Raw genomic sequence first — 19,675 nt, forward strand, 5'->3', positions numbered from 1 at the left:
CCGTGTCAGTGTGCACAGATCGCTCTTTTGGGGTGGATTTTTACAGAACTCCGCGTTTTTCCCACGCGTGCGGCCCGGCCCGCAGCCCCAACCGGGCCGCACCGGCGGCGACGCTCCCGCTCGGCTGCGGCCACACCAGCGGGGAGCAGGGCCCAGGCTGCCCCGGGCTCCCTTCCGGAGCAACCGGGAACTGCCCGGCTCCCTCCCGAAGCCACCTGGAACTGCCCGGCTCTGCCTCTTCCCCTTCCCCCGCCCGGCTGCGGCTTCCGGGCGGCCCCGGCCCCGCCCCGGCAGCGCGGCCTGTGCGGAGCGGCCGCGGCCATCCCCGGGCCGGGCAGGTGCGCGGGGAGCGCGGCTGCCGGGGACATCAGGGACAGCCCCAGACCTCCAGGGACAGCCCCAGAGCTCCAGGGACAGCCCCAGAGCTCCAGGACTGACAGGGAGAGGCAGGGGGCGGCCCGGAGGGTGGGCAGGCGGGCGGGCGGGTGAGCGGGGGATGCTCGGAGCCCGCCGAGCCGGGACAGCGCAAACCCGCCGGGGCCGGGGCTGCGGCGGAGCCCGGCCTCCGAAAACGGGCTGGTTGTCCTTGGAACACTGCTGGGGAGGGGGGGGATGGATGGCAGCAGCCTGGGCTCATAGCGGGTTTCTGTGAATCTCCAAAATAATCGCTCCGGGAAGGGCCGGGTCCCTCCCTGGAGCATCCCCGGGCGCGTCCTGTGCCCCGGGCGCGGTGGGATGGGGCGGGCGGGAGTGCTGCTGGATGGGCTCCGAGAGGGTAAACTGAGCCTAAAGAATGGCCCAAAAGGCTGCCCAGGGTGGTTTTAGTTTCCCTCGGTGGGAATATTCCAGAAGTATCTGAGCGCCGTGCTGTGCCATGTGCTCGGGGATGCGCTGGTGGGACCATGTGAGCCGCTGTGGTCCCTCCCAGCCTGACCCACTCTAATACATGGCAAATTAATGTTAATCTAAAAATATCCTTTCAGCACTGATATAAAAGCCAGGCTCTGCATGTGTCTTAAAGTAATTGCCATAATGTAACTGCATGCAGCTTGCACGGTACATGTAAAGAACTATTTCATTTATTTGCCCCTCCCAAATAAACCGCATTTGTGGTGATGTGTATCTTATTTTTGTGGGGTGGTGCTCTTATTGAATGGTGAGGTGCAGTCTGCAGTGTTCCACTTTGAAAAATCAGTTTTATGTAGTGGGGTTTTACACAGGTGCTGTCACAGTCATTTCTCAGCTCCTTTTTGCATCCAGGTTTGTGTTCACCCTGCACAAGGGTCGTCATCTGGAGGGGTTTGTTGGGATGGCAGAGTTCCCTTGCAAACCTGCTGCAGGTTTTGGCCTCCAAGCACTGCCTGTCTACCTTATGCACTGGAAACTAAATTTGGGGATGTGGACTTATTCTTTCTGGGGCAAAACTCACCCCTTCAATGTCTAAACACATAATTTTCCTGTGAATGTTGTCCGTCTGTGACATGATCTTTTCATAGTAAAAGATTTGTTTGCTTCGTTTTCAAACAGAAATGTTCCAAATACGGACAGTTCTACCAAAATCTTCAGGTTTCAGCAGGAAAAAGATGTGGCTGTGTGAGCTTGTGAGGTGGCTTTAGCAATTCCTGTCTGCATTCTGGCCCGTGACAAGTTCATTACACCAATTATTCCAGCATGAGAGCAGAAGCTCTGTAGGAAACTGTTGTAGTTAGAGACTAACTTGTGTTACCGTGGCTGCTTTACCTCTTGATAACTCTGTAATTAACTTGTCACCACTGTTTAATGCTTCACCCATGCACAGGATCAGCTCATGGTATCACTGAGGGGATCAGAGCTTGAAGGAGAAGCTGCTGCCCCTTGGGAGGATTCCTGGGGTTGCCCTGCTTGGCTGAGTTAAGGACTTGTGCAGGAAAAGCAGGATGTTTGTTATGGGAAGTGTGGGTGAGGTGGAAAGGCTGCACCTGAGCAGCTCCGGTTAAACTCACTGGTGACAGGGCAAACACCCAGAAGAAGCAGTAGTGCCAAAAATCCAAAGGAGGGCATGCCAAAGACATGGCTGGCTGTTTTTGTAGTGGGTTTTTTTCCCTATACAATAAGGGGGTTTGGAGGACTGAGAGCAGCTGATGCTTGTGAATTAACCCTCAGGGTGCTGGCTGCTCTGACATTGTGTAATTTCCTTGTCCCCCTCCTCTGGTGGCATCCTCACCTGTGGGGCTGAGGGTGGTTGTTCGGGTGTTGGTGCTGGAAGAGCTTCAGGGGTACAAATTGCAGGTCCAGGTGTGTTGGGGTGTCAGAATTAAACAGCAGCCTCCAGCCCAGTCAGCTGTTCTGCCTGGGACATTGCTGACCTAAATTACACTTAATTTCTCAAAGAAAAAGCCTTTCTGCTTTTGAGTTGTTATTTCATAGTTCACAGAACAATATCAGAGAATGGTTTGGGTGGGAAGTGACCTTAAAGCCCATCCAGTGCCACCCAGGGATCTTAAATCCCATCTCAGAATTCTGGAATGGTTTGGGTGGGAAGGGACCTTAAATCCCATCCATTCCACCCCTGCCATGGCAGGGACACCTTCCCCTGTCCCAGGTGCTCCCAGCCCCAGTGTCCAGCCTGGCCTGGGGCACTGCCAGGGCTCCAGGGGCAGCCCCAGCTGCTCTGGGCACCCTGTGCCAGGGAACAATTCCCAATTCCCAGTATGATGATGGAGCAGGGCTTCAGCCTTTTGAGCAGGAGCTCCGTTCCCATGTCAGATTCTGAGCACATGGAGCTCCTAAATCCATCCTGCAGGCATTAATGTTCCCTCTGGCACTGCAGGGTTCCTGCAGCACGGTGCTCCCTGCCCGTGGAGCTGGCAGTGCCCATTCCCAGCAGTTGTCAGGGAGGCTGATGCACATCCCAGCCGTGGCATAACTCGGAGGAGCCAGCACTTGTTAACTCTATTTGTTTTTATTATGGACATCGATCTGCCAGTCGCAATAATGCATTTATGGACATTTTTCTGCAAGCGCAGCGCTGGTGGCAGTTTTTACTGACAACTTGAGTCATCTGGACAGGAGTTGAAAATACGTTTATTTTATTGACGGATTGTGCAATTCTCTCGTTTACCCAGTGTTCATAAGATATCTGGACTGGTGAGGAGAATGTAACTGATGGGAAAATGGAGGGTGAAGTTTTAATTTTGGGAGGTTTGGAATCTTTCAGGTAGTGACAGGTTGCAGAATGTTTTTGGGGTGAGTTTGGCAGCTTTAACTTCATTAGTGCTGTAATTAAAAAGTGAAAGGCTCGGTGTCCTTACAGCAGAATTCCAGACCTGAGTTCCTTCCTCTGCTGATAGCTGGGAATGTTACTGACCAGTAATTGTGCTGATTTATCTGGAGGGATAATGGGTAAAATCCTCCTCCTGGAAGAAAAAACCCCTGTTAAATTTAGTATTTCTGACATATCACCCAGCACAGGTGTGCTCGGGCCAGCAAGTTCAACACACAGCTGGAGGAACAACCAGACTATAAAACCAAAGCTGTGCTGAAGTATTCTTCATAAATGCAAAATGCAGTTTTAAAACCGAGCTGCTTATGGTCCAGGCAACTGCTTAAAATGTACTGAATGCCAATAAAGCTTGTCTGGGTTTGGATTTTAATGAAGTTGAGTAATTGTAAAAGTTACTTGGAATATGTTGCTAGTTTGATGCTTTTTGCTAATCCTCTTTCTAGTTGTTTCCTTATTTACTATTTTATATCTGCACACCTAAATCACCATGTCCTGGTGATTATCAAGGTATTCTGGGCCAAATTAAAGATACAGGTAATTTCAGGTATCTTTTCACGTCACTTGTAAAACTTGGACATGCAGCTGAAATTCTCCCTGATGCAGCAGAGTCTGAAGGTTATTAAACATACCTGAGCAAATCACCTTTAATTGCAAAGAAGAGGGGAGTTCAATAAAACAAAGGCTCTGACTTCTCTGCTTTTTGAGTGAAATAGGAGTTAAATATTAAAATAGCAGCATTGACCAGTGGCCTGGAGTCTTGAGCAGTTGGCAGTGGGGAGTAAATAATAATTTGAGTTTTGACCTGATGGATGCATTTTAGCTTTTAACTTTTATAGAAATGCCACCTTTTAGTGCAGATCAGTGCAATCAGTATTTTAATATACACATTAGCACAGCCACTGGAGTCAGAGCTGTTTTTTGTGTGAATGTTGCCATCTCTGTGCTGCACGTGCAGCTTTAGGTCCCTCCAGGTAACCCTGCATTAGCAGATAGCAAGAATTAGTGCTGTCTTGTCAGTGCTGCTGCTGCATAATCATCATCAGGAATACTGAAATTATCTGAGTGCTTTAGATCAGTCAGCACAAGGCAAACAATGCTCTTATCTTGGCTTGTTTGTACATTCAAGTGTGCAGAAGGTCTGTTAATTAGTTACACTTTTTAATAAACACCTAAAGTATACTTAAGGCCCTGTTAAAAGATTAATTCTTCTGTTTCACATCATAAAGCCAGCAGATGAGTGTTCAGCATGTGGCAGTACACCAGCCTGCTTTGGCAGCCTGGGCTGGTGGTGGGGACAGGACATTTCTGCTGCCACCAGTGTCCTGCAGAAACAATTCCCACAACCTCACATCCCCTGCACTGGGCCCTGCTGGATTTAAGGATGGGCAGAGGTGTAGTGGGAAGGGTGTGGGAAAAGGGAAATCCCTTCCACAGTCTCCTGTTGACACCACAAATACCTCTGGTTCTTGGCTGGCTTCATGAAATATGAAGATTTATGGTTGGTTGGGTTTATTCAAGCTGGCCACAGTTGTTGGTTTGAGCTTTTTTGGTTTGGTTTTCTTTTTTTTTTTTTTTCTGAAATAAAGGAATTAATTGGTTTTGAATCCGGCTTAGTGGGCCTGGATCATCATTCCCTTTTAACTTGGAGGTTTAGGCAGTGGGATGGAATAAAATCTGGCTCTGTAGCCAGGGTTGTGCTTTAGGAAGTTGAAACTGGGGTCCAACAAGGCAAAGTGCTGCAGCTGAAACAAACTTTTAAAATAAATCATGAAATCCCAGAATGGTTTGGGTTGGAAGGGCCCTTAAGGAACATCTGTTCCCACACCCAGGAACAGATTGTTCCCCTGTCCCAGGTGCTCCCAGCCCCAGGGTCCAGCCTGGCCTTGGGCACTGCCAGGGATCCAGGGGCAGCCCCAGCTGCTCTGGGCACCCTGTGCCAGGGCCTGCCCACCCTGCCAGGGAAGTAAAAAATGCTTGTTTTATTATTTTTTAAAACAGACCAATAATACTATTTTCACTGATTGCACGAGTTTAATGTACTTTATTCTCTATTATTGTTAATGCAGCTGGGCCTGGATTTAAATGCATTTCAGTTGCCTTTTTGTGCCGTTAGATTTGATTCCTCAGCGAGACTTTCTAAGAATATGATTAACCCTCTGGGTCATCTTATAATGTAATTATTAATGATTGATTCTGTTTATCCTCGGGATCAATATGAGAAGCAAAAATGCTTTGGCATATATTTGGGGTTGATTTCTTGCTTTCAGTAAACATGATCTGGTGACAAGACTGGTATTGGTTTATTACTCGGAACGTGTTTGATGAATCTGAAGTGTGTAATTAGTTTTATATAATGATGGTGATATGTGGGGTTTTTTACATGACTTATGTTAATATGGCCAATAGTGTTAACATCTCCTGCCACTAATAGTTAGGGTGGGGATGTATAGTAATTGATCTTCCTGGGAGTGCTGTAATGTAAAAACAATTCCGGCTGTTTGAAGTATATTTTACAAGTGTGCATTGGGCCTTTGGGATGTTATACTGAAAAACCCAATTGTACAGTTACCATGGGAACCCAATTAGAATAGATTGCTGGATTTTTTTTTTTTCTTTCTCAGGCTTTCATCTTGACCAAAAATCTAATGTACTTTAAATGTTTTCATACGGAATTTTGTTCGTGTAGTCACTTGGTGTAATGGCTGGTTTTTAATTTTAGTGCTGAACCAGAGTGTTCTGTTGAGGGTCCTGAGGACTTATCCTTCAAGGAGAATCTTCCTTTAGTGTTTAAAAGTTGATGAACTGAGAAAAAATACTTTTTATTAATCCAAGTTCTTACTGCCATCGCATGTACTCGTCAGGCTGCAGTCCTGGGGGAAAAAGAGCAGGGAAGTGTCTCAAAGCCCAAGGACTTCTGTTCTAGATCGTCAGCAAAACATGGCTGAAGAATTTCCTGCCCTTCAAGGAGCTGTTTTTGATGTCACCTCTGACTTCACCTTTTTGGCCTGTTGACATATCCAGAGGTTTGGGATGCTCTCAGTGATGTGTTTGCTTCCTGCACCGTTGAGCACCTGCAGGTGTTTTTGTGTCTTCAGGTGTCCTGGGAGCACCCTGCTCCCTCAGCACAGCTCCTGGGTGGCAGCAGAGCTTGTGGGGAACTTGGGAACATCTTGCTGCAATGGCCAAGGGAAGCTGGGGCAGGAGAGGTGGAGATGGTATCACTGGTCCTTGGCAGCTCTGAGCTAGTGAGGATTGTCAGCTATCTATTTTTCCCATTCTGCTCATTAATCCCTTCAGGTTATCCACTCTGCAAATGCTGAGGGAATTTTCCACTTGGTGAAGCCATTGCTGGAATGAAGGCTTCAGTATTTCAAGGTTTGGTTCAGGTGTCTCAGTTTCCACACCATGGAAGTGCTATCACTGACTTGCTCAGTGTGTGTTGGACCAAAGAGGTTTTGATTTTTAGTGCTATCACTGACTTGCTCAGTGTGTGTTGGACCAAAGAGGTTTTGATTTTTAGTGCTATCACTGAATTGGTCAGTGTGTGTTGGACCAAAGAGGTTTTGATTTTTAGTGCTATCACTGAATTGGTCAGTGTGTGTTGGTCCAAAGAGGTTTTGGCTGTTAGTGCTATCACTGAATTGGTCAGTGTGTGTTGGTCCAAAGAGGTTTTGGTTTTTAGTGCTGTCACTGAATTGGTCAGTGTGTGTTGGTCCAAAGAGGTTTTGGCTGTTAGTGCTATCACTGAATTGCTCAGTGTGTGTTGGTCCAAAGAGGTTTTGGTTTTTAGTGCTATCACTGAATTGGTCAGTGTGTGTTGGTCCAAAGAGGTTTTGGTTTTTAGTGCTATCACTGAATTGGTCAGTGTGTGTTGGTCCAAAGAGGTTTTGGCTGTTAGTGCTATCACTGAATTGGTCAGTGTGTGTTGGTCCAAAGAGGTTTTGGTTTTTAGTGCTATCACTGAATTGGTCAGTGTGTGTTGGTCCAAAGAGGTTTTGATTTTTAGTGCTGTCACTGAATTGGTCAGTGTGTGTTGGTCCAAAGAGGTTTTGATTTTTAGTGCTGTCACTGAATTGGTCAGTGTGTGTTGGACCAAAGAGGTTTTGGCTCCTTGCCTTCAAGGTCACCCTCAGGAGAACCCTTCAGCTCCACGTGAAGTTCTGACCTCTCCAGCCAGCCAGTCTTTGCAAGGCTGAGGTGCATTTTGGAGGGATGGTTTGGACTTTCCAAGGGTGTTTTTTGTATGGTTTCTCACTGTCTGGCTGTCAGAAATGTTCTACCCACAGTGGTTTGGACATGACTGGTTTTCCCCAAGTTCTGGTCTCTTCAGGAAAGCCTTGTTGGGTGAGCAGGTGGAGCTCAGCTAGGGTTTGAAATGAGCTTCTGGATAAATCTGATTGTTGAGGCAAAGATTTCAGCTTTGCCCTTCAGGAAGATCTAAAAAACCTGAGCGTTGCTGGGTGCTTTGAAATACCCAGCTCTGAACTGATGATAGAAGTAAATTGCTATTTTATTTTTAGCTCTATCACAGATATTTTAAGTAGTTCTATTAGATTGCTCATCTGCCTGACCTGCATTTAAAAATGCAGTGAGTTCTCTTTGCAATGTACTAATTATTCATCTTAATTTTAAACACTTAAGTAAGATGCAATATTAAGATTAAATGTTGCTATTTAAGTGGCTGGGAAGTGGCCATGTGTTCTGTCAGTGCCTTGGACTTCAAGGAGAGGTCTTGGGAAGCCTGGGATGTTCACATGATTTCATTTTTAAGAGATTTACCATTCCTGAAGGTGATAGAGTTGTCCCTGCCCATGGAGTGGTGATTCCCTGGTTTCAGTGGAGCAGTTCCCATCGAGGCTGGCTGTGAGTCAGGATTGTGAAGCTGAGCTTTGGCACTTAATCTCCTTGGTTTTAAAAAATACAGTGTTTGTACCACATCTTTCAAAGACAGTGTGATATTAGCTGAGTGGCACTAAAAAAAACATAGAGGGGGGGAGCTAAATGCCAAAGAAATAGGAAATATCCTTTATTTCCAAGGGGAGGCAAAAGGGAACCAGTTGTGGTTTTTAATTATATAAATAATGTCAAATGCTAGAATTATAATAATTGAAGTTAAAATGTTTTAGGTACTCAGAGGCGTGAAATCTGTGCTTTTAAACCCAGAATATATCACAATCACTTGTTTTAAAATCACTTTCATGCCTTATAATGTGGCATTTCCTAAATCACAACAGGCTCTTCATTTTACTCAGTCACTTAGAAGTACATGACAGCCTGTAAAAAATTATTCCATTAATACTTTTATCTTTTGAGGCATTCTTATTCCAGATATCAGAGTTGTGCAGTGCTTGTTGTGGAAGAGCTCTTCAATGTGCCATCTGTTGATTTTTTTGTTTGACTCATGACGAGTGGGTGACTTAACATTAAAATTCCATGTTGTTTGTGAAAAAAAAAAAAACCAAACTCCCTTTGGAAATTCTGTGTACTGAAACTTGGAGCTCGTTTAAAACCCGATGCAGAGGTGGATATTCTGGATATTCAGTTCTCCCTGTGGAATTCAGATTTAATAATCTAACTGGGAATTATTTTTATTTTTTTTTCCTTGCAGGTGGAGCCTTTTCCTCCAGGATGGCATCGAGGCTGGCTCCCAAAGTAAGTTTCCAGGGCAGTGCCTTTGCAGGGAGGTGTCCTCTGGAAGTCCAGCATTACCAAAGGGTTCACGTAACATAGTTTGTTTTTTCCCCAGTGCCCAGCAGTCAGGATTAGGAATCCAGTTGACAAGATTGATGCTGCATTGTAAATCTCTGTAGCTCTGTCATGGTTGGTAACAGGCATCAGTGGACCTTTCCCCAGCACGTATCCATCTGCCACAGAGCATAAATAACAGGACAGAGCTGCTCGCTCTGTTTCGTTGCTGTTTCCATTCCCTAATAATAAACACCTCCCTGAAAAACAGGCTTAATTTTGAGGCTTGATGCTTCAGTGATGTAAGTGTAGGTCAGTGACATTGTAGCAAAAGAAGAAACATGGATGTTTATCCAAATATTCAGACAATTTACTCTGCTGAAAGAAGGGCATCAACACATTGTGAGTCCATAGCTGTCCCCTGGAATAGTTGAAATGAACTTTGAAGACACAAAGTCTTTTTTTTTTGTGTGTGTGGAATACCTATTTTTGTAACATTAGTGATGTTCCTCTAGGAAAACACTTCTGGTACAATCACACCTGCATTTCTAACTATTCCTGTTGGCAACTTCTGTCACTGCTCTAAATGTCTGAACAGTGGCATCTCTTGTGGTTTTAATCTGCTTTACATAATGTCATGTGGCTTAGGAAGGAGCATTTTGCTGGTTTGTGTTGTTTGCTACAAAAGCAAATCGGTTTTGTTTTTTAAAACAGAATGGTTGAGGAAGAAATCCAGGTAAATAAATTATTGCTTCCCTTTTTTCTTTTGAACCATCGTCTCTTTAGTCACATTTATGCATCTTCCAGTTGCAAACACCTTTTAGCAGAGGGAGGGAGAATCCCTGGCTCCCTCTCATTGCAGGCTAGGTGTGATATAGCTGGCAAGTGACACGAAACTAATAATTTATTATCTAACCTTTTCATTTCCCCCTCTCTCACGTGGAGTTGAAAGGTGCAGCTGGAGCTGTTCGGGGAGTTTTCCCCTTTTGATATGTGGGAAGACAGAAGGTTTGAGGTAAAACACTCCAGCTCTGCTGTGGGGACTGTGCAGACACTTCCCTGTGCTCTGGATGCATATTAAATATTGATGTCCTGGTGTAATTGCTGATTTTCGGGCTGTTTCCAGTGTGTGATCAGTTTGCAGAGCCCCACGTTGGGTGACACCCAGCGTGTGCCTGGCCATGGGTTTGCAGGAATCAATTATCACCCGTGCAATGTGCTGAACAGTTCTTAAGGAGGCTGCTGAAAAATGCTTTGGGGAAGCAGGCAGACGTGGGGATTTTCCATAATCACTGCCTGTGCCTCCCACTCCATCCCTGACGCTCTTGCAGTGACCAGAGATGAGTTTTGGGTTTGGCTTGGGCTGGGCTCTGGGTGACCAACCTCAGGATATCTCCAAATTTAGGAATTTGGGTGGGGGCTTGTGTTTCTTCTGGCAATGTGGCAGTTTTTGTATTTCATTAGAAAACTCTGAATGTCATTCTGCTCCTCGCTGGGTTTCTTGCAGCTAAATTTGAAGTTACTAAATGGATTCTTGTACTAACCCTGGTGCTCTGCTCTGTTAATAGTGAAACCCTTGGCCTGACTCGAGCAGGGATGGAAAATCCAGATGTGTGTGTGCCAAGACTACGCTCTTGTATTTTTATACAGATCTTTGCAACACCTCTTCTGTCTCTATTTATTTCCCTGGATTTTGTGGTTTTAGTGAATCCCTAATACACATTTTGCTGCTCTGCTCACTTCAGAAATTTCAGCGAAATTCTTTCCTCCCACACAACTCAGATTCCTGACTCTCCTTCAGCTTAAGGAGCACTATTAATGCTTTTGTTCATATTGCTTAGATTTATTTTGTTATTATTCTCCAGCTCCTACTCTTCAGGTAGAGCTATTTTGGTATTATAAAGAATGATGGATTATATAGGAAAGTTTCTTTTGAAGCACTCCTGATATTGTGCAATGCACTTGGGGGTCAGCTACACTTGACTGATGCATGATTTATCCCATGTCCCTGCCACTTCCTGAGATAAAGCTGCTATTTTATCAAAAATGCCAGCAAGTGTGATTTAGAATTTATACCCCTCCTTTTTCAAATAATTGTTCTGATTACTTTCTGGCACGGCAATAAAATGATAAAGGTAATTGCACACAAATGTGAGATAGCACCAAAATACAATAAAATTAACCTGAATTAGCTTGACTTGTCGATGAGAAGTATTTATGAAATGTATTTTTGCAATAAGGGAGACTGATATTATAGCTGGAAGGTGAGTTATTGCCTTAATGTAATACTGTTTGAAATTTAAAAAAGAGACTGTTACAGTTGAGGGTGATTGTGCCTTTGAAATTAAGTTGAAGTGATTCTTATAATTGGCAGCAATAATGCATTGGGAAGGTAATATCTTTTATTGTGTTATGCCTAGTTGCATTATCTTTTATTTAGCTGGTCCTGACTCCAGCTCTGCAGAGAAGACAAGCAGGAGCAGATCAGGAATTTTGTGGATTTAGGTGATAAAAACTTGAAATGTTACCCAATATTAAAGTCATTCTTCTGCTGGGTTTTTGGTTTTTTTTTTTTTTTTTTTCATTTTTAGTCCATTTTCAGTTCCCCTGAACCTGATACAAGGCTCATTTGATTAAAATTTCATCTATTTTCCTTGTACTGGAGTAGTTGCCATGTATTTACATCAGGCTGAGCTTGTAAGAGCCAAACACTCCAGGCTCACTGTGTCAGGTGCTGATTTGGGCAGTGAATTTTGGATTTCTCTGTGCCTCAGAGTACAGCCTCTTACAGAAAAGTGTGAACACACTCTCACAGCAAGCCCCTCCATGGTTTTTGATCCTCAAATCCCAGAATCCCTGAGGCTGGAAAAGCCCTCCCAGCCCTGGAGTCCCAGCTGTGCCCATCCCCAGCCCAGAGCTCTGAGTGCCACCTCCAGGGGACACCTGCAGGGATGGGCACTCCAACCCTCCCTGGGCAGTGCCAGTGCCTGAGCCCCCTTTCCATGGGGAAATTCCTGCTGTGCCCACCCTGAGCCTGCCCTGGCCCAGCCTGGGGCCGTTCCCTCTGCTCCTGTCCCTGTTCCCTGGAGCACAGCCCGACCCCCCCGGCTGTCCCCTCCTGGCAGGAGCTGGGCAGAGCCACAAGGGCCCCCTGAGCCTCCTCTGCTCCAGGCTCAGCCCCTGCCCAGCTCCTCAGGGATTCTCCAGCCCCTTCCCAGCTCCTCAGGGATTCTCCAGCCCCTGCCCAGCTCCTCAGGGATTCTCCAGCCCCTTCTCAGCTCCTCAGGGATTCTCCAGCCCCTTCCCAGCTCCTCAGGGATTCTCCAGCCCCTGCCCAGCTCCATTCCCTCCCCTGGGCACACTCCAACCCCTCCAAGTCCTTTTTGTCCTGAGGGGCCAGACTGGGCACAGCACAAAGGGAATTGTACCTGCATGTAGATAATTCAATATGTGGCCAATACCTTGGGTTTAATTCTTGAAGTGATGAACACTTCTGGAAAATTAAGATTGCTGCACCATGACTTTTCCTTTGCATGAGATTTCATGGGGTCATGGAATATCCTGAGTTGAAAGGGACTTCTTGAAACTCAACCCAGTAATAACAAAATAGTTTTTTGGGGGAACCCTCTAATTGTTAAGAGACAGAAAGTTCCTAATTTTTATTCTTTAGTACCTTTATTTATTTATTGTTTAGAAGCAAATGTCTTAATTATTTAAAAATATTTATATTACAAGTATAAAAAAATCTGAGTTTTATTCCCTCTGACAATGTTAAAATATTGAACAACTCAACAAAATATAACCTTGCTTTGTAGTGCTTCCCACTGAATCTTCTGCCATAGGATTTCCAGCTTCAAAAATGAGGAGCTGGAGGATTTAATCCCTTAGGCAGGTCCTTGGAAGGATGAGAGGGACAAGGTGCTTCCCCTCCCCATGGGAGTTACACCAGGACTTGGCCTTTTGGGCTGGTTCCTGGTGGGATTTGCAGGTACCCACTAACTGGGTGCACACACTTGTTGCCAGAATCTGATTTTTCCAGGAATATCTGGCACTGTCCTGTCTGCTTTCCCTCCTCTTGGTGCTCCATTTCAGTTTAATTAATTATAAAATCTCTTGGCAGCCCCCAGTTGGATCAGACACCCTGAGTAACTCTGTGTCCCCACCATGATCAGGAATTTTTAAAATTAATTAACACCACACTTCTTCTGTGCTGTGTAAGTAAAAAGTGAGAATTGTTTGGGTAGGAAAACACCTGAGAGATCATCAAGATCATCATTATTCATTGCTTTGTGCCATTGGTATCACGTGGTATCAGTTTCCTGATTGATGTATTTGTGGTTTATTGTGGTATCTATGCCTTAAGGGCCACGTGGCTGCTGTGCCTGCAGCCCATTTAAATTTCCTGTATAAGTAATAGCTGGGGAAAGATGCAGGATGTGTTTACTTGTTTTTGGAGAGGTTCAGGAGGAAGCAATACACCAGAATTCCTGTTTGAACAGCCCGCTGGGCTCTGCTGTTCAAGTACCAGCTCCCGTCCAAGCTTGGCGTGAGCAGCAGATGGAGTTGAAAGCTTCACTTGTGGAGTCTGGAAGGCAGGAGCTGCACCCCAGCTGCCCCTTCCAGGGGAGCTGAAATGGGTTTATTACAATTGCAGTGCCCTTGCAGTAAAACAGAGCAGTCAGGGCCAGCCCTGGGTGCTGGGAATTGCTGGTGGCTCCCGTCTGCCAAAGCAGCCGACTGAAGGCGCAGCCAAAGAGCCAGAGGCGACCCCTGCTTGGAAAGGCACTTCCCCAGCTTGGCATTTCGGGGGCTTCTGGGTGCCATCCAGAGAGGATTAGCAGGATAATGCCATGGGACAACAGGAACTTGCTTTTGTTGTCTTTGATTGTTTAATAAAGAATTACGTGTTTGCTCTCCTCGAAGACTTTTGAAATGCCGTAGAAAGCAAATGTTGCTCCATGTGAGCACGTATCCCCCTGGTTTGTGGGGGCTTGTGTGAAGTGGGCCTTTGGATAAGGGAAGAGGGGCACTGATTTTGAGTGTTTATGCCAGTGTCTATTTGTATATGTTCAGAATATGCAGTTTGATTCTGTACCTTCACATTTTTCTGGGATTAGTTCTTTGTAAGGTAAAGAAATTGCATCACCCCAAACTTACCCTGGATTTGCTTCCAGTCTGTCTGACATTTCCTCTCCAAACCTCCCCGCTCCAGGAAATGATGAGGTTTTGTTTTCATACCCTCTGAAGTTACAGGTTTGGCTTAACCAGGGTTAGATGTACTCGGGGAAGCAGTGAGACACCAGGAGAGCACTGCAGGCTTTCAGTGCTGCTCTTGTTTGAGAGGCTCAGCTGGGGAGGTGTTTATTGTCCTGCAGCCAGGAGAGAGTTCCATGGATCTGCATCTCCAGTGCTTTTTGCTGGAAAGCTGAAAGTTTGTTTTGGATGCTGCAGGAAGGAGAAGTGCACCCAGCAGGGGCAGTGATTGTGCAGGGGGAAGAGGTGCCTTGTGTCCAGGTCAGGGTTGTTCAGTCCACAGGAACCTGCTCCAGGATATAAAGGACTTGTATTTTAGAACATTAAAGGTAATTTGAAAAGTTATTTTGTTTTTTTTTAGCAGGTTGTATTGACAGAACTGCATCAGATTGGGCACCGAGAGGATTTTTTTTTTTTTTTTGTTTCAAACTTTATTCTTTGGTTTAGGCAACATCTTCTTTTCCTCAAAAATTAGCTTTTGCCTTAATTTAAAACCTGTGGGGCACTTGGCTCTCTTTGGACTGACAGTTTTCCGTATCTTTGGAGGATGCTGTGAGTGAAGTGTGAGTGGAGTGATACTGGAATTGGGCATTACCTGGTTCAGAAATTATTTTTCCATTAAATAAAGAGGGATGTTGGTCAGAGCTCCCTGTGGGATGTCAGCAGCCTTCCCTTGGCTTTATGGACAAGGAGCTTCCTGGCTTTCAGGACAACTTTCTCACGTCTTCAGCTGTCCAGATGAAGATGTCAAACCTTCGGGGGTGTGTTTGGATCAGGACATCCTCATCACAGAACCCCAGAATGGTTTGGGTTGGAAAAGACCTTAAAACTCATCCAGTCCCACCCCTGCCATGGCAGGGACACATTCCATGTCCCAGGATGCTCCAACCTGGCCTGGGCACTGCCAGGGATCCAGGGGCAGCCACAGCTTCAGATTTCTCTGGAGTTCACACCATTCTATTTAGCTGGAAATCCTTGGACTCTTTTTTGTCAAGAGAAAGCAGCTTTTAGAAAAATTTGTATTTTTGCTTGAAAGGAAATCAGACATTTCATAATAAGCAAAAAGACTGAGAATTAAATGTTTCTCAGTCTCTCTAACTTTTATTCCAGTATAGCAAAGTGATACTAATACTCCAATATATTAAACTTTCACTGCATTTCACTTCAACTTTCAATACATTTCACTTTTAGTGTGAAAATTCCAACAAACTCTTTCTTTCTTTCTTTCTTTCTTCCCTGCAGTAAAATTATTTGTAGTACATAAACTCTTTGTTTTCTTGGAACAGTAGCTTTTGTAAGGTGAAAATATAGATGATTAATCAAGATATTAACAGGAGTAGATTTTTAGATTGTTCTGATTGCATGGATCCTGTCTTCTATTCACAGCCCTTAAATCTTTCTTTGCCTTGAAACACTAAAAAATGGCTTTTTCCTCTAAGACAAGGCCCATAAGGTTGGAAAATCACCCTCCACCCTGCACCATATGTGCAGAAATACATTGCCTCTACTATTAATACCTTTTCCCATATTCTTTACGTACAATGGATTGTTTCCTTTCAAATAAACAGGCAGGACCCAGTAAAACAAATACAGGAAGTTTTAAACTGTTGAGGAGATGTGGAGAGAAGTGTAAGTCAGTGAAATCCTTGGATGGGTGGCCCTCTGGCATGGGCAGCCTCATCAGTGGCAGAGGGCTTTTGACACTAAATCATTTTGCAAACGTTGGTTTATGATGGATTTTGGCTTTGCCTGATGGGGTTTGATAAGGATTTTGTTAGGAGCAGGTTGCAAACTTCCTGCATCAGGAAAGGGTGACTGAAATGAAGACCCAAATTGCCAAACTCTGATGTATTCCCCTTAAATTCCAATCCAATATTTGAAGCTTTGATTGAATTTTAATTCAAAACTTGAATCAATAGCAAGCAGGTTTGAGATACTCCAAAGAAGGACTCGAAGAGTTCAGGCCTGGTGCTTTTTCCTGGAATTAGGAGGAAGGAGCAGCTTCCCTGGATTTATTGATCATCCTCAAACTCAGCAAATGTCTGGAGTGGCTTTTTTGGCGAGTCCCTGATCCTCTATGGCACCATCAAAACAGGGCAGGTGCTTGTGAATTGTGGCTCATTTGTTGATGCAAATGTCAGGACTTTGATGGAGTTTGTAGAATAAATTTGTGGGGAATGGGAAGTGATGGAGTTTGTAGGATAAATTTGTGGGGAATGGGAAGTGATGGAGTTTGTAGGATAAATTTGTGGGGAATGGGAAGTGATGGAGTTTTAGGATAAATTTGTGGAGAATGGGAAGTGATGGAATTTTTAGGATAAATTTTTGGAGAATGGGAAGTGATGGAGTTTGTAGGATAAATTTGTGGGGAATGGGAAGTGATGGAATTTTAGGATAAATTTGTGGGGAATGGGAAGTGATGGAATTTTAGGATAAATTTGTGGGGAATGGGAAGTGATGGAGATTTTAGGATAAATTTGTGGAGAATGGGAAGTGATGGAATTTTAGGATAAATTTGTGGAGACTGGGACGTGATGGCATTTTCGGATACATTTGTGGAGAATGGGACGTGATGGAATTTGTAGGATAAATTTGTGGGGCATGGGAAGTGCTGGAGTTTGTCGGATACATTTGTGGGGAATGGGACGTGATGGACTTTTAGGATCAATTTGTGGAGAATGGGAACGTGATGGCGTTTGTCGGATACCTTTGTGGGGACTGGGCAGTGATGGAGTTTGTAGGATCCATTTGTGGGGAATGGGACGTGATGGCATTTTAGGATAACTTTGTGGGGCATGGGACGTGCTGGACTTTTAGGATAACTTTGTGGGGAATGGGAAGTGATGGAGTTTGTAGGATAAATTTGTGGGGAATGGGAAGTGATGGAGTTTTAGGATAAATTTGTGGAGAATGGGAAGTGATGGAGTTTGTAGGATAAATTTGTGGAGAATGGGAAGTGATGGAGTTTTAGGATAAATTTGTGGGGAATGGGAAGTAAATGAACAAGGTGGTGCCTGGTCACACCTCTGCCGGGGTGGGCATCAACACCTCCAAGGGAATCACCTGCAGGTAGGGATGCCATTGGATTAATACATCCAGAAATGCAGATTTTGTGGGTTAGAGTTCCTGTGCTTGGTGCAGTCTGGGGTCCTCTGGCAGTGTGAAGAACTAAACAGCATTTCCAATTGTGCAGCGGTGGCTTGGCTGTAAATGGTGGAAATGGGACCATTTTGGGGTCTGAGGGAAATAGGGGGAAGAACTGCAATGCAATTCCCTGCTGTTGGTTGCATTTCCATCACACATAGCTCAATTGACACTTAGTTCATCTGCAAATGACCAAGAGACCCCTTTCTTGGAGGAGCTGGGACATCTCCCTGATTAATGCAGGTTTAGAAAAATCCAATTGCAGGATGTGTGAGGCCACATTCCATTTGCCAGCTGAATATGTTATTTTTGCCTTGATTCTCAGAAATATTTGAGGGGAAAAGAAGAAAATTCGTGAGGGCTTCCATGCTGTAGCCTAATGGAAATCCCCTGTTAAATCAGATGCAGAGGGGATTATTGTTAATATTTTGATATTGGTGTGGTGGGTTTATATTGTAAGAGCAGAGTGAAGGAAATGGAAAAACCTGTGGAGGGGAGATCCATCAGAGATAGGGCTCTGATGGGAAGGATTCAGTTCTCCATAATTCTGAAAGGAAAATCAGGGCTTGCTCTCTAGACTTTTCTGGAAAACACAAATTGCTTTCTGGGACAACATGGAGCATGGAAATGCTTTGCTACAGATTTATTTTTTTTTAAGCCTTGTTGATTCTCAAGATTTCTCTGCCTTTTTTTATTTCTCTGTTCATCATTATGGATATGAATTTGGTTCTAGGATGTCAGGCCAACATCCAGTGGAGTTTTTGGGGGTGTTAGGAGCAACAAAACATAGAAATACTTGAATTATTTACTGTAGTGTGAAAGCTGCTTAATGCAAATTTAAATAAAATTGCAACCTCCCAGTCTGCTGTATTTAGCAGTCTGGTGAGGTAAATTTACAATTGTGGCTCCTACAGTTTTGTTTCTTTGGGAAAACTCCAGATGTTGGCAGGGGAAGTTGCACATCTAAAAATAACATTTTTTTTCTACCTGGTATCAAAATGACAAGATGTTTTGATACAGAATTACAGGTATTGCAGTGGAAGGGCACAGTGAAGGTGGAGATGATGCAGGAGCTGATCAGAATTCTTCCAATTTTTTATAAATCACAGTTTGGGTGGGAAGAGACCCCAAATCCCACCCAGTGCCACCCCTGCCATGGCAGGGACACCTTCCCCTGTCCCAGGTGCTCCCAGCCCCAGGGTCCAGCCTGGCCTTGGGCACTGCCAGGGATCCAGGAGAAGTGTCCATCCTGCACCAGCACCACCAAACCCCATCCTGAAGTGCCACATCCTCTTGGTTTTGGAGCACTCCCAGGGATGGTGACAACTTCCACCACTTCCCTGTCAGCCTGTTCCAGTGCCTGACAACCCTTTCTGGGAGGAAATTGCTCCTCCTGTCCGGCCTAAATAACAAAATTAGTGTCTGGACAGAGGAGAATGTATTGTTCATCTGTCAGTGACCTTCATCCTGGAGCATCCCAACCCAGCTGCACATGGATGTGGATGGGTGTCCTGCAGCCTGGTTCTTTGACAGAAATAAACCTCCTGAGCATTGCTGCCCAATGGATTTGATCAACAAGGCTGCAAACAGGGCTTGCAGTCACTCAGGGTTTCATCCATACAGCTTAGTTCAACTTGGAGAGAGCTCAGAGGGTTATTGATAGTTCTCTGCTGCTCCCTGCATCCTGGCTTTTGTTCTGATGGAAATATCCTGGAGCACATGGTGTGAGGCTCAGTGCATCTGGTTCAGGGCTGTCACACCAATAACCATGAAGAATGTCTGCTGCTTTGCCACAGATGTAAATTGTACTGCTTGTTTGCTGACTTCTGCAATGAGATGCTGCTCCAGAGAAGTTCTCCCGTGTCCTCCAGGAGGGGGAAGGAACCTGGAGAAAGTTGGTTGGAAAGGAGTTTCTTTGTGATGCCACCAAACATTTGATTGTTCAGCAGCTGGGGTTGCAGTCCAAGTAAAGAAACCACAGGGAACCTGCAGTTCTGGACTTCTCCAAGCTGAGTGAGGTTGCTCTGGTTGCTGCATGTCTGTAATGGAGGAATTGCCTCAGAGCTTCCCAAAATTCAGGGCTTTACTTTAGCTCTAGTTTTGCAAAACTGTCAGCTTGATGGTTTTTCTGTTCCCTCTCACACTGGGTATGTTACTCACAGATGTGACTTCATTCCACAGCACCTAATAATGGGGTTTGAAAAGATTCTCTTATTTGGAAAACAACTAATTATGGTACAACTAATTATTGTGAGCAGTGGGCAGCTCTGAGTCACCCTGCTGGAGCTTCCTGGCTCCTGCTGCACCCCTGCTCTGGCATTCCTGGAATCC

At 45.0% G+C, this 19,675-nt stretch overlaps 1 protein-coding gene across 1 annotated transcript in view; it reads left to right on the top strand.

Annotated features, from left to right (window-relative positions):
• Positions 1 to 281: 281 nt before the first annotated feature.
• Positions 282 to 19,675, top strand: part of MGMT (O-6-methylguanine-DNA methyltransferase) — a 139,681-nt gene continuing 120,287 nt past the window's right edge. The window contains exons 1-2 of the mRNA XM_050976480.1: positions 282 to 338; positions 8,871 to 8,914. Coding sequence (XP_050832437.1) covers positions 8,891 to 8,914 — 24 coding nt within the window. The 5' untranslated portion in view covers positions 282 to 338; positions 8,871 to 8,890. The remainder of the gene's footprint in view (positions 339 to 8,870; positions 8,915 to 19,675) is intronic.

The sequence above is a fragment of the Serinus canaria genome, chromosome 6, assembly GCF_022539315.1.
Source record: "Serinus canaria isolate serCan28SL12 chromosome 6, serCan2020, whole genome shotgun sequence".
NCBI classification, from domain to species: Eukaryota; Metazoa; Chordata; class Aves; order Passeriformes; family Fringillidae; genus Serinus; species Serinus canaria.